General features: G+C 29.9%; 1 protein-coding gene across 6 annotated transcripts; it reads left to right on the top strand.

Annotated features, from left to right (window-relative positions):
* The first annotated feature begins 556 nt into the window (after window positions 1–556).
* LOC111033511 (myosin heavy chain, non-muscle) lies at window positions 557–25,765 on the top strand. Of its 6 annotated transcripts, none has more exons than XM_022314277.1 (31): window positions 557–1,289; window positions 8,191–8,347; window positions 8,428–8,555; window positions 16,642–16,665; window positions 16,845–16,868; window positions 16,930–17,022; window positions 17,084–17,246; window positions 17,368–17,511; window positions 17,582–17,949; window positions 18,033–18,203; window positions 18,268–19,053; window positions 19,132–19,391; window positions 19,459–19,675; window positions 19,743–20,072; window positions 20,159–20,282; window positions 20,343–20,551; window positions 20,634–20,762; window positions 20,838–20,970; window positions 21,049–21,227; window positions 21,301–21,534; window positions 21,598–21,783; window positions 21,869–22,063; window positions 22,125–22,289; window positions 22,775–23,202; window positions 23,272–23,414; window positions 23,477–23,666; window positions 23,748–23,865; window positions 23,926–24,089; window positions 24,180–24,325; window positions 24,429–24,501; window positions 25,487–25,765. In XM_022314277.1, exons 1-30 carry the CDS (start codon window positions 942–944, stop codon window positions 24,452–24,454), a joined length of 5,982 nt encoding a protein of 1,993 aa, XP_022169969.1. In that variant the 5' UTR covers window positions 557–941; the 3' UTR covers window positions 24,455–24,501; window positions 25,487–25,765. The 6 variants fall into 6 exon arrangements, with proteins under 6 accessions (XP_022169969.1, XP_022169973.1, XP_022169967.1 ...); XM_022314275.1 differs by having other exon boundaries at window positions 558–1,289; window positions 23,269–23,414; XM_022314281.1 differs by lacking the exon at window positions 16,845–16,868.
* Window positions 25,766–26,188: the final 423 nt, after the last annotated feature.

A 26,188-nucleotide genomic window follows, 5' to 3' on the forward strand; every position in this document is an offset into this window, starting at 1 on the left:
CGGCTTTCGGCCTACCGGGTATTGCCGACTCACGAGCGTTGGGATATTTTATGGTCGTAATACTCGTATATAAACCTTATTGACATCATACTATTATGGTCGCAATGATTTCATTAATAGTATTATACACAGGTAAAATATGGTAGTTGTACACCACGTATAGAGCTGCTGCTGCACGTCCTTATTGTTAAACGACATACGTCATCGCGCCCGTTGGGCAAATGTATTTTATTATCAGCGGGTGTGCGGATCGTCGTCGTCCCACCGCGTGCGAAAACCCATAGAGGACTATTATAATAGTGAACAGTCTCTCCCGGGTGGTACACAGACGGTACGCTGGTACGGCACACGGACGCGCCACCATACCTTCCGAACGAAGACACGGTCGCAGAAGTCCGGTACCGAATACCGATAGTGTTGCAACCGTAAAAACTCGGCGGCGGCACACCACCAGTCACCACCACCACGACGACGACCGCACCGCGCGAACCGTCGTCATCACCAGTCGCCACCGCCACCGCGCATCGTCTTCGGTGTAGTTGTTGTTCGGCGGAGGAGGAGGAGGAACGCGAGACTTGACCGTTTTTTCTCTCTGTCGCTCCCTCTCGACCGTAATCGCGTTATTCGTATCGCGCGCGCCCGACGAACGCGACAACATTACCGCACAGACCCGGCACAGGCCACAGATGCGTTGCAGCAACCCGGACGCGTCCGCCGCCGACTTTTGACAACGACTGATATTATATTTTATATTACCTTCTGTGTAAATTCATAATCTCGAGACACGTTTTTTTTTTTTAAACGCGTCCGCAATATTGTTTTTGATAATTTCGACCGGTTTTTGGTTTTTTTTTTTTTTTTAAACATAACACACCCATAATATCAATTGTATCCATCGCGCCCGTGGACGACGTACGCGAGTGCGCCGAACCCTCGTAGCCATGGACATGGACGCCGACCGATCGGACCCGTTCATGAAGTACCTGGCCGTCGATCGCAATCAGCTCAACGATCAGCCCACACAGGCGGAATGGACCCAGAAACGTCTGGTGTGGGTGCCCCACGAGAGCCAGGGCTTCGTGTCGGCCGGCATCAAAGGCGAACGAGGCGACGAAGTCGAGGTGGAAATCGCCGAGACCGGCAAGCGGGTGCTCGTCGACAAAGATAGCATACAGAAGATGAATCCGCCCAAGTTCGACAAGAGTGAAGACATGGCCGAGTTAACGTGCCTGAACGAGGCCTGTGTGCTTCACAACATCAAGGACCGCTACTATTCGGGACTGATATACGTAAGTCAATAGCATTGGGGGTTTTTTTTCTTGTCAGAGCCATCCGATTGCCTCCTTGTACCTTCTGTGTGATTCAAGATTTCTAACAGCCAGCAACCGGTTTATAACAAGTGAATTGACGCTGAACCTTAAAGTCTGGTTGCCTGCGCTTGTGGTAGAATATATTCTAACTATTTGTGTTTTTCCCAACTATCTAATCTACATAATTATTTCTGTGTGCTTATAGTAATAGATATTATGCATGTGATAAAGTCTCAAAATTTGCGTTTAACGATTATTAGGTAAAGGTCCCAGAAATAAACTGAAGTTTGCATACCTCCATTTTCATTGCCCGGTTGTCTACCAACTACAATACGTTGAACATTTTAGATAGTTGGCAGTTATAAACTGTATAGAATGAATGACGTTCATAAGACATTGAGTAAGACATACAAGTAGTGAATTATTTAGAATTTTGAAAGTTACCTATTTATCAATTTGTCTTCTTATTGAAGCTTAGACATTATATTTAGTCAAACATTTACCCCCATATTTACCCTTCTTAAATATATCATAATGATATAGTTTAAACAACAATCTTATTTAAGTTTGATTAATTAAACACAGTTCATTAAATAGCAAGAAGTGCCTATTATAATTCATAGTTATTTATTAATTAAAGCAGTTTTTTGCTATGAACAATAAATGTAGTCTGATGATAATATACCTAATTTAACTGTTCATGAAAAATAATTTATCATACATATTCATCATATTATGTGGATTATCCATAACAAATAGTTTGGTACCTACCTAGGTTAAATATAAACTAATAGAAGTTATAAAATATGATAATCTTAAAATATTTATATATCTACAGGCTACAACTATTTTAAAAGAATGATATTTTGGTGTCTAATCATTTTTACTTATTTATGTAAATATGCTTATAATTAATCATCTACCTAGTTGTTTTGTCATATTTTATTTTTTAATTTGTATAATGAAACTCTTGAGGAAATTAATTAGGTCTACCTATCTACTAAAAATAAAAACTGCTATTAAGCATTGTATTAACCTCAGTATTAACCAAATAGGTGAAGAAGAGTTACAATTTTAAAAAAGTATTTAATGTAAGTATAGTCAAAGTCAGCTTTAAGGTGGAGTGAGGTCCGTGCAGTTTGTTTTAGGCGATGCCTCAGAAAATATAATTTTTTACGACACGAAGCCCAAAATGTCATACAATTGAGTGATGGCAAGGGCCCTGCAAGCTCCTGCCTAAGGCCAGCTCTGTTAATAGTCTTTTTAAAAAAAGTTATAATACTAGGTAGATATTTAGGTAGATACTTATTGATTTATAGAACTTAAATTTAATATCGGGTATAATTAAAAATTAGCACAATTACAATTAGAATAATTATTGTTATATTTACTTATAATACTCCTCTAATCTTTACTCATTCCTCATTCCAACATCAGTTCAATACTTACCAAAAAAATATTAAACTATTTTTTAGATGCCTATCGTAGTATATTGATATGCCTACAACTTAATTTAAAATAAAGAATTACCTTATATAAAAAATTTAAAATTAAATATTCCATGGTGTCAGACATTTTTTTAAGCCCTTAGGTACTTTTAACTGAATATGTGTCCTCGATTTTGTTTGAATTAACTTTTGCTATACACTTGTTGTACCCATTAAGTAGTTAAAGTATTCCTTTAATTCAAATGAAAATAAATATTAATATTAGGTTACTTCTACTATTAATAATTCATACATTGTAAGAAATCCTTATAAGTACTTAGGTGTAATATAGGTAATTGTGTAGGTATTTATTTAGACAAATAATGGTTTAATGTCAGTAGATTAAATAGCAACTGTTTTAATGTGAAAGTTTGAGACGGTTTTAAATTAGGTACTAGTAAACCATATTTGGCTTCAAAATTATACAAGTAGTCAATGGGACAAGGTTGTCAACAACCCTTTACATTTTTACCCATATAAATTTAATTATTCAAAATGTTATAATGATCAATCATTTGTTGTAATATTATGGGTTGGTACTCTATTTTAATACATACTTATAAGTTATAGTAGGTTTTTAAAGTACCTACTATAGTTGAGTTGTATCAGAAGTTATTTAGATATGGATAGTAATTATACTAATGTATATTGAAATGTATACGTATTATAATAATATAATTACTAACACTATTAATTAAATACATTCAACTTTTGGACTTGGCATAACTGTTAATATATTTCCTTTCGTAATGAGTATCATAAAGTACTAATAATTTTTTTGTTAAATACCAATAACTATTTATAGTATGATGTATATATTTATAAAAACATAAAATAGAGTATTCCTGATATATAAGAATTTTAAATTTGTTAAATCATTTTTATTCCGTTGAAACTTAAAATTGTACCTATGAACCTTACATCTGAAAAAAACTTATTTTACATTTTTATCTATTGTTTGATAAGTCTAAAGAAAATACCATTCAAATAAGTTCATACAGTATTTTACAATAATCATAACAGACTTAAAAAACAAAAATAATAGTCTGTATATATTAGATAGGTAGGAATAATTTCCGGTATAATTCATGTTAATAGGTTTAATCATAAAAAATCTATAAAACTATGAGGGTATTAAAAAAAAATATAAAGTAATCTGACCATCAGTATTATTATAGTAGTTGTATACCAAGCTTATTAAATATAGTACTATTAACATAGTTTATGCCAACGGTTTGAAAAATATTAAAAGTAATTTTTAATTCAGCATTTGATGGTTAAAAAAAGGTATATAATAGGTACCATATAGAATTATAGATTAGCTACCATAGGCAACTCAACAAAAACTGACTTTTTAATCAAATATTTGAGTATATACAAATATTGTTGTTATAAAATTACCTGCATATTTTATTTTGTTTGTTAGGTAGGTAGTTATAATATTTCAGATAATGAATTAATATTATGAATTCTAAAATTTTATTTACATTATTTATATTTACTTCATGCCGTAATTGTAAATTGCATTTAATTGTATTAAAAACGTTGAATGATTAATACAAATAGTAAAAAAAAAATTTTAATAGAATATTTACGTACATTATAATAATAATAATAATAATGTAATAGTCGTCATAGTACCAGTTGGTATTTTTAGATTGTTGCTTCTGTTTTTCAACTGAAACTCGCAAAAATCTATATAGTGCTACTAGTTGCATATTATGACTATCAGTGATTTATATTAATATGAATTTTACTTCTCAAATGTGTTTAAGCACCGTTAATCAGTAATGCTCATATTTGTGTTTCGAAATGAACCCAAATACCTACTAAAAATCTTTAGTATTATTATTATTATTATTATTATTATTATTAAGCACTTTGGAATGCAGACTACAGGTCATTTCAGGTCAGACAGTGTGACATAATCTTGTCTGGACAACTCACCCTCGTAGAAACCTCTATTGTAGAAACATACTTAGCGTATTTATTTGATGTGTTCATAAATCGTAATATTATATCACATGTAATAAACATATTACTAAGCGAAAAGAAATTATTAAGACTTGATTACTCAGACACAGTATAATATACTGGATAGTGTCTGTTTCGTTCAATATTCAATCCTAGATTTAGTTGTTGATCATCACTTGCGGTTGTCTGCTGTATATTATGTTAGGTACATTAAAAGATTAAAACACAATTAAAAAATAATGCTCGTTAAAAAGAAAACCAAGATTAAATAACTATGTGTCGCTCTGTCATTCCATTTGTCTAATATACGTTCGTTTAGTATAGATGCTCATTTTTATTTTGTCTACCCAATTACCATTATTAGTATAATGCACAAAATAAAATTGAAATGTTTTACATCAATTATTTTTATTGGGCTCAAAATAATGATTGATTTTTTGACTCGAATAAAACGGTTGTTATCTAATATTAATGAATATACCTAATCCAATTTAAAATCATTAAAAAGAAATGGAAATACAATTTAGTATTTACCTATATTAGAGAAAACGTATTTTGTAAAATGTACTAATACATAATAAACTTAATACAAATATTCAATAGGATCTAAATTCATTATTACGATATTATTGAGATAACTTAAAAAACTAACTAAAAAAATGATTGTCAATAACGAACACTGCACTAAAATTGTATTTTCTATTAAGCTGAGAATTGTTATAACTTATAATATAATTTCTTTAAGTTAAAATAAAAGGCTGTCAATAGACATTTTATTCGGTTTTTTAAATGGTATATTTTAAGTATAATGTGTTATCTATAGTTAATGATTTCGTCATATACTTCAATTTGAGTTTAATCATTTAGTTAAATGTTAATATATATTTTATAATTATGATATTTTACGGTGTTTTCTTACTTTTATGATTTATATTATTACGGTTGCCTGTACTATGTTTTATAATATACGCATACATTAATTTAACTCTTACCTATATTGATATTTTTATTGGAAAAATTCGCCAAATGTTTCGAACAAAGCATCTGTATAGAATAGTTACGTAACACGTCTAACCTATCTGCCTATCTATGGTTATGAACGATATCAAATTTAGTGAGCTCAGTATATTGCTTTAACTACGTTTTCATTTTTTCGAGCTGATGGATCTTTGAGAATAGTCGAAATGTTTCTGTCAAATATTATAATTAATATTTACTGTGCATACTGTATAGAGCTCGAACGCGTATTCTCGAAAACAGGAGTGGTTATATTATGTGTATGTCCAAGGAATGAGTAAAGCCTCAACCCATGAGTCATAGTCAACATACTCGTACGACTCTTTTCCAACAAATATGCGTTTTTTTTTTTTAAATCATATTTTCTCCTTGGCTATTCATTTTTGTGTAGCATATATAATTATTACGTTTGTATAATTTTTAATTAATTATGTTTCTCCGCTTGTTTGGTTGCTTCCATAAGAAATTAAATACTATATAGTTTTATAGAATTTCTTCATTTTATTTTTATTTATCTATTTAAGAGGCCATTCCCGCTAATATTCATTGTACAAAATATGTCATTTATTTTGTCGTAACCGATTAGTAATCGCAACAATAATGCTGTATGTTGGAATCCTGGTCCATTTTAAAAATTAATTCTATTACGAAACGCAGGAGAAACCTTGTCGGTGTATTGAATCATTCACGGAATTCGTTGTAAATTAGCACCATTTAATCAGATTTAACGGCCATTCGAAAATTCCTTGTAGAAATCAATTAGGTCAAATGGTTTACCAGTAATAATGTAATAATTTTTGAAATAAATGTACTTATAATTTATTTATTTTCTTTTATGAAAACAGAAAACTAAGTTCCATAATACTTTATTATTAAATATTAGTAGTTATACATTTCATACTAATAAGCCATAAAAAAAAAATATTGATGTAAAATGTGTTATGTTTACATGGGTACACATTTAGTATTAAAAGTTTTTTTTAGAAATAATTGAATCTCTATTTTTATCGTTCATAGTATTCATACCTATTTTTAAATTTCAAATTCCAACTTTCATCTAATCTAAAAAATATAAAAACTAAATTAAATATTTAAAAATTTTCCAAACCCTTTAAAGATTAATTTAAAGTCAATTTTATTTTTATACGTAAAAATGTATATTCTATAAGAGTTTTTATCATAAATTATAATGCATATTTATTTATCATTTCTTTGCCAAAAAAATAAAAATGGAAAATTCAAGGCCACTCGTAAAAATGATTGAAGGTAATTAATTTAAATAAAAATATCTTATATTCATTTGGTATTGAATCGGGTAGAACTAGGTAGGTATATCTAAAATTTGTTGCTGAGACAATATGTTATAAATTCATCAGCCAGCTAATTTTATATGATAAAGTATAAAAGTGTTCCCTTATTATTTTTAATAAAAAGTATAAATTATGATGGTTCATAATTTAAAATAGAAGTCATCGTGTTATTGAATTGTTAGTTGAGTACCAATGAGATATAGATTAATATTTATTGTACCTTTGTAATATATTGACTAGGTACCTATAAAATATTTAACTGACGAACTTTAAAATCATACTATCATAGGTACCTGATATCCATTAATTAATATAAAACAAAAATGATAATTTTCGTAAAAGTTTAAATAGTAGGTAATTATTATATTAACGTAGAAGTTAACCTACACAATATAACGTGAAAATAAATGTTAAATATATTCTTTAGGACAATAACGGATGTTGTTTTTATGAAACTGGTTTTTATTTGTTGTGTCTTGGATTAGGAGGTACTCTGTTTAAATTATCAAGAGAACAGCTAGGACATGTGAAATTTAACACTTACTTTTTATTCTAAAAAAAACATTAAAAATGTATAACTATTTTTAATAATTGTATGATGATAATTTAGTATTTACTCACAAGTTACAAATATTTGAAGTATGAATTTTACATTGTTATCAATGATAACTAACTAATCATTCAATGTAATCTTGTTTTATGAAAAATATAGGTAGGTATTACTTACCCCATATCTTACTGTCAAAGATCAATATTTTTTGTGCTTGGCAATTTTTTACTTTTTATACATTGGGTTATATTTCATTTATGGTTTTATGAAAAATAAAAAACTACATCAAAATGCCTTCAAAAATAGTTTTTTAGTGTAAATATATCGAAGTAATTACGGCAATGTCATCAATACTATAGAACAAATGTGTAAATATTTATATTGAACACTCATCCTTAAATGTAATGCAACGGGTTAGAGGAAAATGAGCTTTATAGGTATGTTTCTAGTTTCCTGAATCACACTAGGGCCAGGGTTGACTAGGGTTGTTTATTATTTTTTGTTTTTATACATTTTATACATCTTCCTTTTTATACTTTTAGACATATTCAGGACTCTTTTGTGTGGTGGTTAATCCGTACAAAAGGTTACCTATCTACACAGAAAACATAATGGAACGTTACAAAGGTAACAAACGACATGAAGTACCACCACACGTATTCGCGGTAACTGATACTGCATACAGATCGATGTTACAAGGTTAATTATACATTATATTCATATTTTTAGAGGTGTAAAAAAAATAGAAACACATTTTTTATTTTTATATTGCATTTTAGATCGAGAAGATCAGTCAATACTGTGTACTGGAGAATCAGGTGCTGGAAAAACCGAGAACACGAAAAAAGTTATTCAATACCTGGCTTACGTGGCTGCGTCTAAACCCAAAGGAGTGATTCAACATGCTGTGAGTAACCACATATCTGTCATATAATCATTTTTATACATTTCGACTTCGACCCACTTATCATTCAATCGAAATCCATCGCCATTCTAACAAACAATTAATCAAATAAAAAAATTTCTTTACAAAAATCACTAAATAAACATTTGATATTGTGACATTTCCATAACATTAATTAATAATTATTTAACATATAATAAAAAGCATATTAACAGTTTCTTATTCAGAAATTATATTTATCTACTTTATTAATGTCATTAATTCAAATTTGGATAAAATATAATAATTATTTTAATTTTTGCCTAGTTGGTTTTATCAATTAATTTCAATAAGTAGTTTAAGCAAATTAAGTATTAAAATGTCTGAATTATTTAAATTGATGAAACATAAAAGCAAGGGGACTGCGTATTATGTAGTTGTTGCAAATTAATATTATACGTGTATATTTTGTACTTTTAGCATTTCTGTAGGTTTGAAATGAAGGCGTAATGTTGATTTAACTTAAAACCACTCCCACTTCTATATTAGGCTCTTAGATGGATATCTGAAAAGTAATTCATGTAATACGCCGTGATTTTTAACCTGCCTGCATTAATAGATCTCACGTTTACTGTTGTTTTATTCATTACGCCGACGGACGCGTGCAAAACTCGACTGTAATAATGCACATATACCGCATGAAGTCTTCCATTTTTAATCTGTAGGGGTTTACGTGAAAGCTGGTATACTATGAAAACCAGAATGGAGTTGACCTTAGTTATAGATTTGCAATATTTCTTTCCATATTTGTTCTATTATTTATGTCCATATGTTTCCTTTACTCATATCACAGAAATACATAAGTATTATACCCTATAGTGATTTGTACTCGTTCTAATTGATAGGCGTATGTTATTACTTGGCCTATACTTTATTTATACATTGCTGCTGTACATGATTGACGCTTATCGTGTGAGTAATGAGTATATTATTATATACATGTATTTTTGCACCGCCCGTTGAATATTAATATTTGCCTTAAACTGCAGCAGCGTGGCGTGTGCACTGTGCACGAATCATTACTTGGTTGCAAACACGGTGAAAGCTATTATCTTTATTGGCTCGAACAATACATAATCTGTCCTTATTTTGTTTGGAATAATAGCGAAACTCGTCATTGTTGTGTAGATACTGCAGCTAAACACCCATGAATGGTGGGCCCTAAGACGGTAAAATATTCATGTCTAACTATCATGCAGTTATAATCGTCAATGTCTGTGTATCGTCAGCAGTCGATTCCAATTTAGGCAGTTTCCGTTGAATGCCTAATTATAATAATTTTCTTACTGTTCTGGCGACCTTACACGCTGATTTTCGAATCAAATAATAGAAGATAAAAGATCAAACCCAATTCGGTTAGGACGTTTGTTTTAGACTGATATGTTTACTGGTCGCTGGTGACTCGTGTTATTTTTTTAAATAATATATATAGGTATCCGAATAAGCTATCGTTTCGATGTCATGTACTCGTGTCACATAATTAATATTCATTATGTTGAATGATTTTGTCCAAAGAGAACAAAATGCCAATATATTCTATATTGCAGAGAATAAATGTTTATAGTTGAGTACAGTGAAAGTAATGTTGAGATTTATCGGACTCCCGTGCAGCTACAAGGATGATGTTGAAGTTTGCTGCCTTATTTGGCGCCAAACTGATCAGTCCCACATATGGTCACAATTTTTCTTTTCTTAACCGTGTCATGTGCAAATTCTCATTATATAAGACATCCGCGTGGTTACCCAAATTCACATACGGTTATCATATGCATTAGTCTATTTTTGGGCATATGAATAGGTACTAACGATCCATTATCACGTACTATATTTACTATATGTATATTGTATATCTATCATAGAACTGTCATTGATCAAAAAGTGATATGGCCGTAGACAACAACTATTGATATGAAAAATAAAATACCGTAATTTGTTCATATTAGGTTCTTCAGTTAGAAAAATATTTTACTAGAACGAACCAAGAGAATTTTAATTTCATGAATATTTAAAAATAATTTGATTGACTTTTTAAATAATATATAGCGTACCTAATAACATAACATATAAAATGTAGAAATTTGAGTTTTACTTTGCCAGAGCAACTGAGAATATTTAAACTTCTAGAAAAATAAATTCTTTAGTTTTGAGATTCTGCGAAGTTGCTTTTTATTTCAAAGCGTTTGTTTAGCAAACAGTCACGTCTGATTTAACACTATATAGGTATGTACGAACAGGATACAATGACGAGTTTTTAATCAGTTACTCGACACGTGCTATTGCCTAGTGTAGAATGTTTGTATTATTTTAACATTGATAGCAATGATAAATCAATTGCTCAATGTCTCAATCTGCCTATAGTCTAAAATATGACATATTATTAATTTCGTTGTTTTAAAAATGTAAAATAAATAATTAGAACGAATCGGTCCAAATAATTGATCAAATTTATACTAACTTTTATTTTAATTATTTAATTTTTTTATCTGTCATTACAATATTGGCAAACGGTGGTATTTATTCTGTAGTACTGAGTAATGAGCCAATTACGACAATGATCAATTATTTCTAATGAAAATCAATGATTGTATCTTAAAGCTTAGACAGTTATTACATCGATATTAGATGGATGGATAATAAAACACCTCGTCAAAGACATCAGTTTCCTCAAAACCAGTGTTTATCAAAAGTTCAACCAATGGTATAGCGCAAGGGTTCTCAAACTTGTATAGACACTGTACCCCATTTTATCAATAGAATTTTTTAGGGACCCCTTCTAGGTTACTAAAATTTATAAAAAAATCTTTTCTCTCTTTAAATTTAATGATTTGTTGCCCAGAATCGTACCCCTACAAAATGTTGAGTACCCCCAAAGGGTACGAGTACCACAGTTTGAGAACCTCTAGTATAGCGTGTGACACAGTACTCGGTTAATATTTTGATTAGTTTATGAAAATAATATTTTTTTCAATCTTAAAAATTAAGTTATTATTTCTAAAGATTCCTATTTTCTTAACAACTTCCCTAATGACAAAGATCATAAATTGTGTATCGTATATTTATTACAATTTCTGGTAGCATCAGTAGTTTAGGTTGGGCCTCCTTCCAGTTTAAATGATAATTCGTTTAAATGTATTTTGTATTATTGTGATTATTAAACTTGTTGGTTGATTTAATTTTAAATTATATTTTGGTAAATAGGTACTGATAAATAATATGTTTGTGTTGTAACAAATTATATAATTCATTAATGTGATGAATACTTTCTTATTATTTACTAGTGTCTTTACTTACACAGTGCACTAGTAAATATAATATTGCTTTGTGTTTCTAAATTTTCCTTTTTTATATCGTATTCTTCTACATTTGGAAAAATCTTATTTGAATTTTGTCTGCCTTAAAGGATTTTTTTCTTTCTCGTTAGTTTTTTCAAATTATGATAACATTATTTACGATTATGTGGTTTTAACCAATAAACGTGGTCGATAAAAGCTTGGAGTCTAGGTTTTCAGCATTGTGTTCTAGTTTGCAGACAGCACCCGACAGTCATCGTTTAATACAGAATGTTTAATAATTGTGTGAGTAATAACAATGTTTATGCCGATTTGCATAAAAATTGATTAATGGTATACTAAAATGTTATGGACTAATTATGGTCCACTAAATCGTGTGTAAGGGACCATTAGCTTACTATTAGTTCATTCAATGTTTAGGGATTGATTATGCGACCCAGCACTAGTGTCTGCATAACAGTATAGTTGCTTCGTTGTTTTTTGTCGCGTACGACGTATATTATTAATACGGGTTATGACTTGGAACACCGTTGGATGGATCGGCGTGGCCTTCTTTCTGTTGTTTTTATTTTTCTGTCATATTGAGGCAACGACCTGCCCGATAATGCTGCGCCGAGAACCTATTATGGAATTGACGAGGTGTAAAAATCACTCCTAAAACCAACATTGGAATAGTGTATTTTGTAATTTACCCGTCTGCATGAAGCACACATAAAATGTATATACGTACCGCCGCGCCGCCTAGAGTCGATTTCGAAGCTACTTCCCAAAACTCACGTGCGTGTTACCATAAATAGCTTCTTGTGCTTATCACGACGTCCGTGAGGTACTCTCTAAACATATTAGCTAGTGGCCTTGTCCGCGGCGACTTAAATGTAAAAAAAATGTACAAATATGTATAAATGTAATTTATAATATCAAAACCGCGTATGTGAAATTTCTTCTTGTTCGCTGTATAGGTGTTCTGCGTACGATTCCGTTTTTTTAATCGAACGCTCGTTATCGTTGTTGGCATTAATATGTATGCGTATATGACTCACACGTTTGGCCACGTAGGGTCCCCCTTGCGATTTCTACCAGATAAGTTAGCTTAATCGTCTTATTATTATAATTTAGAAAACGCTCGAGAAATATCGTTTCATTAAATTAAATACTTGCAGCCTAATCGTAAAATAAATATTGAGTAATTATTTTTAAAACTCTAGTAAAGCGTAATTAATTCATAGTACTATCGAAAACCGCTATAACATCATCTTCAGATATCTAAATCTTAAGGTTATCTTAAGGTAATCTTATAATAATCGAGTACAATTCCTAATTTAGACGGTTCAGGATATTTTAATCAAACGTATAGTCATAGCTTTGCATGTGTACAGAGTAATCATTTTTTAAAAATATTGACATATAGAAAAAAGTAGTCGACGGTGACACTGTATAATATTATGAACCAATAAAGCGTTTCCAAACGCGGACAGCTATTAATGTTTGCAATTGTTGTTTACGAATCATTGCGGTTTGTTTAAAAACCATCGACGACAACGATGATGATTTAATAATAATAACAATAATACACGCGTTCAATAGCATATACTGTAGACGTGTGATTTTGATGTTGAATAACGATGATAATAATTCTTTTTATTGCAATGCAACCTACGTCGGCCCGACATCGCGACGTCCGGCAATATCATAATAATATTATGTTAAATGATAACGCTGGATCCATCAAGACTAAAGAGGTATACGAATAACAGAAAATCTCAAACTTGTAGTATAAAGGCATTATACATCTTAGGGTACCTATCGAGTAATTTTTTTAATACTTATTTGTGGTATTAAATATTAGATGTACATTTTTTTTTCTAGTGGAACCAATAATTCGTGTTTTTTATTCTTTATTAATGATCATTTTATTATTAGTTTCTCGTTATTACGCTGGACGCCTTGAATCATCGTTTTTATTTTATTCGTAAAAATTAGTCTTATACGTTTTTCATTTTAGTAAATTATACAAAATTTGTAATTTAAATTACGACATCACGTTTTGAGTATAAAATTAAATAGTTCAGTAGCCGTTAGGTATGTAGTTACTAATTAGTCAATATATTATATCGATAATTTTTAAATTATAATTCTGAACCATTCACACTACGTATATAATTTTATACACATGCATACGAGTATGATAAATTATGGCTGTTAGAAACAAACAATAGCTGCTGACATCTTTTTATGTAAAATCGAATACATGAAAAGGCCGCTTTTATTTTCCATGTAGGAGGTACCCGTTTGAAGATCATCCCAAATACTATTAAAAGACGTAAAAATGTGTGAGGAATTGAACAAAAAAGGCGCTCGCGTCCGCAAGACAACACGACTTTTTGATTTATACTCGTGCACACAGAGCATACACGTACCTATAGAATATTATAACATACCCACGAGTCGCATAATACCTATTCGGCGATAAAAAGAACTTGGCTCATTAGTCGTGTTTCTTGGGGACGTGTATGTGTGTACGCGTTGGATATATATTATAATATTATTATACTTGTGGTGTCCTATAATACCTCTGTATCGTGTAAGGCGATGTTTTTTTCTATTGCGCAACGTAAAACGCGACCCGAGTCGTCTAAAAACGCACAGCGCCTCTTCTTTGTTTCGCGCGCGCGTTTATGTTAATCGTCACGTTCTCCACCGCGCGAATTTGAACGGAGAAAAGAAATCGCGGCACCTTCCAACGGATATAAATAACATGCGTGGTATATTATAATATTATTAAGTTCCAATAATAACGATGTAAAATAATAATAAATATAAATAACAATTTTTTTTTTTAAAAATCAAGTCTGTAAGAATGTATGGCGCACCCGACTTGGAGCAAAACAATAGTATTACTATAACATTGTAAGCACGCGTTAAACGCAGTGTCCGAAAATGAAAAATATGTTATATGTATTTGTATTCGCAATGCCTTGTGTTAAAATAAAAATATATATTTAGCTTTTCGTGTGTTGGTGGATATGTTTGTTTTTTGGTATTCTTGCCTCGTACACGAACGCAAGTATCGAAACGATGACAATTTATTGTTTATGACGCGCTTGTGCGTAATAATATGATATTATAATGTAATATTTGTTTAAAAAAATACCCAAACATACAATTATTAGTTGAACTGATATTAATATATTATGTACCTGAGCAGTGATATCTTCAACAATTATCACGATAATGTTATTGCAAAAAAATAAAAATTTAAACTAAAACTCCTTGCAAACATTTTTAAAATTTCCTTTCGATTTATTATAATTGTATATTGATCGAAATTTATCTACTGATTTGGCCATAAGTAAAACGTTTTCAAATTCTTTTTATTTCTATAGTAGCAACTAGCAATGTAGCTTAGGCATGTGTAACGTTAATACGTTAATAATTATATTATATAATGCGTGAGATACAAAAATTCTTTTAAAAATAATTTTAAAACCATGAAATTTCTTGTTAAAAATCAACAAATGATTTGTTCATTAGTCATCGGTCGTTGTAATTTATTGACATTAGGGAACGTGTCTCATAGATTATTAATGAGTGTTTGACCAAAGTTTTACAGATAGCAGTTGTACGCTTACAAACGGGTTCTTTAGTTGATGTGTTTTATCATTAATAATTTAGCTTATTGTCAGTAGTTGGTATTTACACAAGTAAACGAAGTGGTTTTTTCTCCTAAAGTTATGCGCGCTTGCTTATCATAAAATTTTTTTAAAATTATTATTTCACGTCATAATAAGTAAATAATTATTATTGATAAACTATAGGAAGGTACCGACCTGAACAAAAATGTGTGTTTGTCAACAATTTTTCAACTAACAATTGATTAAAAATAATTTCCTAAAAGCTTAGGGCTAAACTTATTTTTCACGATACACTTTAAAGCACTTATTATAGTATAAACCTAATTGATTTGATTGTATGTATTTTTATGTATGCGTTTGACATTTTAGGCACTTAATTATTTTTTCAAACCCTCACGATCACTCTTTAAATTATAATATAACATGTACTTCTTATAGTATTAAAAAACTAGAACACTAATTTATAACGCTAACTCATCCATCTTGTATTATTGTTACCAGTTTCAACATTATAGGCTATAGAAAAATTTACAATACGTATCTTTTCAATTGAGGTGTTTATTCTTTAGATTTGTGTATTTTTTATGCATTTAAATGGAGTGTTAAAAAAATATACAACCTAACAGAACAAACAATAAGTATATTTTATTGTTGACATTTTTAATTTTTGATTTGTCTAAAATATTTTAAAATAGACATTAGTTAATTTACCTGTGTTCAATAAAACCAATATTATAATTTATAATATTAGATAAGAACCTCTTATTCATATTACACAAATAGAACCTGTACAACATTCGTTGTGTAAATTGTTATTTAAAAAAAAAACAACAACATTACGTAATTTACTTATTTTATATTTAAAATACTACCTTTTTATACAATAATACGGAAAAAATCAATGTGTATTTTGCTAACAATTTACAAAATATAAAAAAAATTTTTTGATGTTTTTCGACTTAAAAACTTAAACAATTTTTATCTATTTAACCTTGAAAATGTATGAATTTGATTATAAAATAATCGATATTCTTTTTATTTAAAATCAAAAAATGCATTTATTATACTTATTTACTTATTTATTTGTTTTCTTTTTCCATGTTTATTTTGGTTCTTTGAAAATCACAGTCACCTGGTCCAGCTTTAGTTGTTGTAAGTATATACAATTATTTGCATATAAATTTATTTAGTATATTTATCTATTTATAATATTCAATGTTTTACTAATCTATGTTATACATACAATATATTGTGTATTAAAATATTTACATTGCTTTACTAAAATGTTTGCACGCTTTCCATTTGGATTGATGATGTACTTATTTAACTAGTGTAATACTAATGTTAGTTATGAGGTGAGTGGCAAAATATTTTCCAGTTCAATAAAAAAATACATATGTATGTTTTTTTGTTTAGGGTGAACTAGAACAACAGCTGTTGCAAGCTAATCCCATTTTAGAAGCATTTGGTAATGCGAAAACTGTGAAAAATGACAACTCTTCTAGATTTGTGAGTTTTGTATAAAATTAATATGTTGATGACTCTAAATCAATCTTAAATTTGTTTACAGGGTAAATTTATTCGTATTAATTTTGATGCTTCTGGTTTCATTGCTGGTGCTAATATTGAAACTTACTTATTGGAAAAATCAAGAGCTATACGTCAAGCAAAAGATGAACGTACATTCCATATTTTCTACCAATTGCTATGTGGAGCAACTACTGAACAAAAATGTAAATTAATATACAACATAATTAATATTATTTATCATTTTTTTTTTATAAAATTGAATTTAGTTTATTTATTTATGTTAATAGTTAAATTTAAATTTATATTTTGTTATCTTGTTTTTAGCCGAATTTATACTCGAGGACCCTAAAACTTATAGTTTCCTTACAAATGGTAATCTCCGTGTACCCGGTGTAGATGATGCTGCTGAGTTTAGAGAAACTGTTAATGCTATGAATATCATGGGAATGACCACAGAAGATTATTCTGGTATGTTAATTTACAATTTTTTGTTTGATCCATTTAAACCTAATATGCATACATACATTTTTTTTCTTAGCTATTTTCCGAATTGTGAGTGCCGTTATGTTGTTTGGAAACATGCAGTTTAAACAAGAGCGCAATAGTGACCAAGCCACATTACCTGATAATACAGTAGCACAAAAAGTAGCTCATCTATTGGGTTTGTCTATAACTGAAATGACTAAAGCCTTCCTTAGACCCCGTATCAAAGTAGGCAGAGATTATGTGTCCAAAGCCCAGACCAAAGAACAAGTGGAGTTTGCTGTAGAAGCAATTTCTAAAGCTTGTTATGAACGTATGTTCCGTTGGTTGGTTAACCGCATTAATCGATCTCTGGATAGATCTAAAAGACAAGGGGCATCATTCATTGGAATCTTGGATATGGCTGGATTTGAAATATTTGAAGTAAATTCTTTAATAACTATTTTGTTATATTTTAGTCCAATTATTAAATATTTGTATTTATGTATTTGTATTATTTTTATTAGTTAAACTCATTTGAACAACTGTGTATAAATTACACAAATGAAAAACTGCAACAGCTCTTCAATCATACCATGTTTATTTTAGAACAAGAAGAATATCAAAGAGAAGGTATTGAATGGAAATTTATCGATTTTGGATTGGATTTGCAACCCACCATTGATTTAATTGACAAAGTATGTATTGCAATACAATTAAAAATTGTTTTAAGTATAGACTAATTTTTTTTGTATTTCATAGCCTATGGGTGTTATGGCTTTGTTAGATGAAGAATGTTGGTTCCCAAAAGCTACTGACAAATCATTTGTAGAAAAACTAATGTCTGCCCAAAGTGTTCATCCCAAATTCCATAAAACAGACTTTAGAGGTGTTGCTGATTTCTCAATAATCCATTATGCTGGAAAAGTTGATTATTCTGCTCATAAGTGGCTTATGAAGAACATGGATCCATTGAATGAAAACATTGTTCAACTCCTTCAATCATCTCAAGATCCGTTTGTAGCTCATATCTGGAAAGATGCAGAAATTGTGGGTATAGCTCATCAAGCCCTTACTGATACGCAGTTTGGGGCACGAACAAGAAAAGGAATGTTCCGTACAGTTTCACAATTATATAAAGAACAATTGAACAAGTTGATGATCACTTTGAGAAACACTAATCCTAATTTTGTAAGATGTATTATCCCAAATCACGAGAAAAGAGCAGGTAAAATTGATGCCCAACTTGTGCTGGACCAACTGCGATGTAATGGAGTTTTGGAAGGAATTAGGATTTGTAGACAGGGTTTCCCCAATCGTATTCCATTCCAGGAATTCAGACAACGATATGAACTTCTTACATCAAATGCCATACCCAAAGGTTTCATGGACGGTAAAAAGGCTTGTGAAAAAATGATTAAAGCTCTTGAGCTTGATACAAATCTCTATCGTGTTGGTCAATCCAAAATATTCTTCAGAGCTGGCGTTCTTGCCCATTTAGAAGAAGAACGAGACTTCAAAATTTCCGACCTCATTGTCAACTTCCAAGTACAAATTTTTAAATTAATATTATCATGTTTTAACCCAAAAATGAATTTGCTGACTACAAATTATACTTGATTTTAGGCTTTCTGCAGAGGATACTTAGCAAGACGAAATTATCAAAAACGTCTACAACAATTGAATGCCATTCGTATCATTCAGCGCAATTGTTCAGCATATTTAAAACTGAGGAACTGGCAATGGTGGCGTTTGTATACTAAAGTTAAGCCACTTTTAGAAGTTACCAAACAAGAAGAAGTATTATCCATTAAAGAAGAAGAATTGAAATTAGTCAAGGAAAAATTAGACTCTCAACTGCGTGGTGTTCTTGAACTCGATAAGAAGTATTATATTTAAAATTGTATTTGATAATTAATATTTCAGAATTTAAAATATTATTTTTACTGATAGATATCAAACAGCAGTGGATGAGAAAAATGCTTTGGCTGAACAACTGCAGGCCGAAGTTGAATTATGTGCTGAAGCTGAAGAAATGAGAGCTAGACTTGCTGCCAGAAAATTAGAACTAGAAGAAATATTACACGATTTAGAAGCTAGAATTGAAGAAGAAGAAGAAAGATCTAGTTCATTAGCTCAAGATAAAAAGAAGCTACAAATAAATATAAATGTAAGTACCATTAACTAATTAATTCATTTTATATATTTTTTTATTTTTTTCGTTTGAATAATTTTAGGATTTGGAAGAACAATTAGAAGAAGAAGAGGGAGCAAGGCAGAAACTTCAATTAGAACGTGTACAGACAGACGCCAAACTTAAGAAATTGGAAGAAGACCTTGCACTTGCTGAAGATACCAATATGAAACAAGTTAAAGAGAAAAAAGTCTTGGAAGATAGAGCTGCAGATTTGGCTCAAGCATTAGCTGAAGAAGAAGAAAAAGCTAAACATCTAGCTAAACTAAAAGCAAAACATGAAGCATCCATTGCAGAATTAGAAGAACGCTTATTAAAAGATAATCAACAAAGACAGGAGATGGACCGTACTAAACGCAAAGTTGAGACTGAGGTAAGCAAGCATCTAGAATTTAGCATAATTATATCGTCTATAATTGACTAGAAATTGTTGTTTATGCATAATATCAATATTTTTAGGTAAATGATTTAAAAGAACAACTAAACGAAAAGAAAGCTCAGGTAGAAGATTTACAATTACAACTTGGCAAACGAGAAGAAGAATTAACACAAGCATTCATGAGGATTGATGAAGAAGCTGCTAGTATGTTTTTTAAAATTTTCTTGTATGGTTCATTATTTATATGAATAACATTTTTAATAGGCAAAGCCCAATCTCAAAAGGCTCTCAGGGAACTGGAATCGCAACTTGGAGAACTCCAAGAAGATCTTGAAGCTGAACGTACCGCTAGAAGTAAAGCAGAGAAACAAAAACGTGACCTTAATGAAGAACTTGAAGCTTTAAAACATGAGCTTTTGGATTCTTTGGACATAACTGCAGCTCAACATGAACTTAGAGCTAAACGAGAACAGGTATAAATAAAAATAATTTATCAGTTGACACGCTTGACCTTTATAATACCTTTTAATATCCATAAATGTTGTTTCCTATTAGGAATTAGCAACCCTTAAGAAATCATTAGAAGAAGATACACAATCGCACGAAATCATTATTACTGAAATGAGACACAAACACAGCCAAGAAATATCCGTTATAAATGAACAGATAGAATCCTTGAAAAAAGTATTATTTTGAAATTTAAAACATCTGTGTCATTGGATTATCTTATTTTTCTTTTTTTCTTTTATAATTTTCTAGTCTAAAAGTCAATTGGAAAAATCCAAGCAAACTCTTGAAGCCGAAAATGCTGATCTCGCTGCTGAACTTAAGTCTTCCGTATCTTCTAAATCTGAATTAGAAAGGAAACGTAAAATTATTGAATCTCAGCTTAGTAAGTACTATCTTTTGTTAATCAAATTTTGTTTACATTATATTTATAGATTCAATTTAATAATTTCATATTTTGCAGGCGAGATTCAAAGTAAATTTGCTGAATCTGAACGTTCTAGAATTGAATTAAATGATAGACTTTCTAAACTTAGCAATGAAAATGAATCCATTGTTAGTCAGTTGGAAGCGGCTGAACTCAAAGCTTCTGCTGCTGAAAAATCAGCAGGAACAATGGAAACTCAGTTGCAAGAAACACAGGTATTTAAAAACAAAAATTATTTGATTTTTTGTTCTAGGTTAATTATACTTTGTTATTTTGATTTTGTTTTAGACACTTCTAGAAGAAGAAACCAAGTTTAAATTATCATTGAACTCAAAACTGAAACAAATCGAAAGTGAAAAAGAAATTTTACAAGAACAATTGGAGGAAGAAGAAGAGTCCAAGAAAAACATGGAAAAACAAATAGTTGCTCTTAATTTACAAATAACTGAAATCAGGAAAAAAATGGAAGATGATGCTGAATCAACTGCTGCAATGGAAGCTGCTTATAAGAAAACCTTTAAGGTAAATTATATGATTACTAAGTTATATTAGTTAAACAATTATATTTACATATATTTGGTTTAGGACGTGGAATTGTTACAACGACAAATTGAAGAATTGCAAGCAACAAATGATAAATTGGAAAAGTCTAAGAAGAAACTTCAATCAGAACTAGATGATATTAATATTGATTTAGAAGCCCAGCGTTCCAAGGTTATCGAACTTGAAAAGAAACAAAGAATATTTGATAAAACCCTTGCTGAAGAAAAGGTAACAATATAACTAGATTTACTCTCATTTATTACCTTTTATAAAAAAGTATTTAAAATAATGTTTGTAAATACTAAAAATTTAGGCGGTTTCTGAACAAATGGCTATTGAACGTGACACTGCTGAACGAGAAGCTCGTGAAAAGGAAACACGTGTGCTTTCTTTAACCAGAGAGCTAGATGAAATGATGGTAAAAGTTGAAGAATTGGAAAGAGGAAAGAGAACGCTTCAAAATGAGTTGGATGAATTGATAAATAGCCAAGGAACAGCTGACAAAAATGTTTGTGTACACTTATTATTCAAATATTTGAAAAAAATAATAAATAACAATATTTTTCTAGGTTCATGAATTGGAAAAAGCTAAAAGAATATTAGAATCACAATTGGCTGAAATACGTGTACAGAATGAAGATTTGGAAGATGAACTTCAAATAACTGAAGATGCTAAATTAAGACTTGAAGTGAACATGCAAGCATTGAGGGCTCAGTTTGAACGTGATCTTGTTGTAAGTGATTTATGAAAATACTATAAATAAATATCCATTTATGTAAATTTAGCCTAAAACTACCATTGGCCAGTATTACAACACCTATTTTTCCTTTTGTTTAATGCTTATAGCTTATATTTGATCATTGTTACTATAAATCAATAAACGTTTTTAATTAGTTTAGTCCCTGGTAATATCCGTGACAAAGATTTTTTACATACCACTAGGCCTAGCAATTTAAAAAAAAAAGAAGCCCCTATCAAATCCGTATTTAATAACTACCAATAATTTTTTACCTAGACACTTATTATTTTTGTTCATATTTTTAACACATACATTTGTATTATTATTGTATTTTTAATTGTATCTTAAATATTTTGTTTTGTTAAAATACTTTTGTCAATACTGTTATAAATGTCTATTGGTGTCAACTAATATAAATAAAAAATAAAAAAAATTGTATGGATATAATTGAGTTAATCAAATTAATTATAAACTTTTAGGCCAAAGAAGAGCAAAGTGAAGAAAAACGTAGAGGACTTCTGAAGCAAATTCGTGACATTGAAGCTGAACTGGAAGATGAACGTAAACAAAGATCTACTGCAATGGCTGCTCGCAAGAAAATCGAAGCCGATTACAAAGATCTAGAACAACAGTTGGACATGCACAACAAATTGAAGGAAGATGCCTTGAAACAACTTAAAAAATTACAAGTTCAATTGAAGGATGCTACCCGTGACGCTGAAGAGGCTAGAGCTTCTCGCGATGAGCTTTCGGCCACGTCTAAAGAAACTGAGCGTAAATTGAAATCGGTTGAAGCTGAATTACTGTTGTTGACAGAAGAGTTGTCTGCATCTGAAAGAGCCAGACGTGTTGCAGAAAGTGAACGTGATGATCTGCTTGAAGAAATGAATAGCAATTCCAACAAAGGGTTTGTCTTATTACTTTTGAAACCAAATTGAATGATTTTTAATAGGTATTTTATTTTGTTTGTTAGCAGTACATTAATGGTTGATGAAAAGCGTCGCATGGAAGCAAGGATATCTACATTGGAAGAAGAATTGGAAGAAGAACAGACAATGTCAGAAGCGTTGAATGAACGAATTAGAAAAGCTCTAATTCAGATTGAACAGATGAATTCAGGTAAATTAATTATACATTTTGTATTTTACCAAAAAATTTTATTTGATAATAATTTTTGTAAGATTTGGCAAATGAACGAGCAACAACACAGAAGTTGGAGACCAATAAAATGTTATTTGACAGACAAAACAAAGAACTAAAGGCCAAATTGGCAGAAATTGAAACCAATCAACGAGTAAAAACTAAAACTGCCATTGCCAACTTGGAATCTAAGATTGCCAATCTCGATGAACAACTGGAAACTGAAGCCAAGTATGTGTACAAAAATAACCTGATTGATTAAAAGGATTTTTCATTGTATCTCTTGTCATTACTAATGTTTTCAATGATTAGGGAAAGACAATTGCAACAGAAAGCTAACCGTAAATTAGAGAAGAAAATGAAAGAAGTCGTGATGCAATTAGAAGATGAGAGAAGAACAATTGAACAGTACAAGGAACAAGTCGAAAAGGTATGTATGTCAAACCCTATCAAGAATATTGCTACAACGTAAAAATGTGTCTTATTTTAGAGCAATGCCAGAGTTAAATCCTTAAAAAGGCAAATCGAAGAAGCGGAAGAAGAAATCAGCAGAGAGAAACACCAGAAACGAAAAATTCAGCGCGATCTCGATGAATTATTGGAATCCAATGAATCAATATCCAGGGAGAACAATAATTTGAGAAGCAAACTCAGGTTCTTAATAATACATTTTATAATATTTGCTCATTGTTTGAAGAAGCTCAATAGTATATAATATGTATGATTATTTTATTTTGTTTACAGGAGAACTGGAGTGACCACAACTTCCAGAATAGGCGCTACCGGTAGTAAACGAGGCTCAACAATTGATGATTTATCGACAGTCCATGGAAGTTCTCTAGATGATTCGCTAGAGTCAAACAATGGATCAAATGATACAAATTCTCTTGGTAAGCAAAAACAATAAAAGTATGAATACAATTAGAATAAACTATACCATTGTATTCTTCTTATGATCAAGTGGATGGCGTGAATTAATATTACAATATTTAGGTGCCGAAGACATGTGGTCTCGCTAAATTTTCAAGATTATTTCTTTTCAATTCAAAAAAATAAATAAATAATGGTATGTAGGGAATGCACATGAACAACCACCTCTTAGTTCCCGACTCACTAATTTAACTCCTTTCTGATAAAAACTTGGCTTATTTATGTACAATGTTGAAAATTGAAATTGTAATTTTTCCAACCCTCTCAATGTTAAGCAAATATTTTTAATTTGTACATAAGCCACTGTTTTTTTCCAACATTAAATGCATGGGAAAATGTAGTAATTAATCCGTGCCCTTGCACTATCTTTAACAACAGCTATGTTCAAAATTTTTTTTTTTAATTAATCTGTTCTTCAATTGTATATTTTTGGGTTAGATAAAAATATATTTTTACTTTTGGTTTTTGTTTAACCAACATCAAGGTATGATGAAAGCTTACAAAATGTTTTGAACATAGCTGTTCATTTCAGTTTAAAATAATAACCCAAAATCAATATTTTATTCTATTGTATTTAATTTATACTGATAATTATTATTTTAAAATATAATCTAATATTAACAATGAATGTATTAGCATAATATTATCTAATAAAGGTTTAATTTTTAATTCCAGACTAATTACATATGTATATTTATTTATATTAATTAATATCTAGTCTTACCGATTTGTTTAGTTATTTGTATAACTACTGTCTCATTTAAAATTTAAATTGGGATTTTTTGATTTATAACTCTTGAACAACAACAAAAAAAATGGGCAGTAAAATATTGCGTTGATATTATGGTATATTTTTAATTCTTCGCTGAAAAAAGAAAACAAACCATGAGACATAAGTGATAACTTATAATGAGTAACTCATAAATACTTTTTACGAGTATTGAATAATTGTAAGAACTATAATATTTGAATAATAGCATGTACAAACAAATAAAATACTATTTTTAATCCTCAATAACGAAAATAAATATGTAGTTTTTTGACCGATCGTATTTGTTTAATCTCGCCATTTAATCATTGATTACAACTAGTATTATTATAATACCTTGTTTATTTTTCAGGTCCGTGAAAACGAAAATAAGGCTCAAAAAAGAAACCGAATTTTTTTAAATTATAGTTTTAACCAGAAACATTTCCCCCCCCCCCCTTTAAAACACCCTCAATTATTGTATTGTACTTATATAAACTGTATACTTAAAAATTTTGATTTGTCACCAAATAAAAATTGTCACTTCTGACATTTTGAAAAATATTCTGGAAAGCATTAAGTATTATTACAACACCCATTGTTTTTCCAAGAACGGGAAACTGTTATTATTTATTATTTATTTATAATTATTCTATGTTTTTTTTTTAAAAATTTTTGTGTTTGTACAAAATAATTTCTTATCTAACAACAATAATTATTTATACATATTAATCATTAACCATATAAAAATAAAAACATTAATGCCATTTACATTTTTATATTTATATTCAAATTACATATTATTACTCGTCAGTAATGTAATATGCTACACATTCCTTATTATTATTATTATTACTATTTTATTTTATTTTAATTTTTTTTTTGTATTTGTTACATTTTATACAGAATCTTGGACGTGTAGATAAAATTAAAAACGAATTATTTTTTTTTTATTTTACCTATATATTGATGATAATTTGTATTTTCAAGTTTGTTATGTGAAAATCAGGTACTGATGAAAAAAATATTCATATATATTTTATACATAAAATACTTATTATACACAGATTATTCT

This window comes from Myzus persicae, unplaced genomic scaffold (genome assembly GCF_001856785.1).
Source record: "Myzus persicae strain clone G006 unplaced genomic scaffold, MPER_G0061.0, whole genome shotgun sequence".
Lineage (NCBI taxonomy): Eukaryota > Metazoa > Arthropoda > Insecta > Hemiptera > Aphididae > Myzus > Myzus persicae.

What these genes read in the sequence shown, in the direction of transcription:
- LOC111033511 (XM_022314275.1), top strand. Translation starts at nt 942, where the DNA reads ATGGACATGGACGCCGACCGATCGGACCCGTTCATGAAGTACCTGGCC. An exon ending in AAGGAACAGCTGACAAAAAT is followed by an intron (nt 22,064 to 22,124) that starts GTTTGTGTACAC and finishes ATATTTTTCTAG; the next exon opens with GTTCATGAATTGGAAAAAGC. An exon ending in AGTTTGAACGTGATCTTGTT is followed by an intron (nt 22,290 to 22,774) that starts GTAAGTGATTTA and finishes ATAAACTTTTAG; the next exon opens with GCCAAAGAAGAGCAAAGTGA.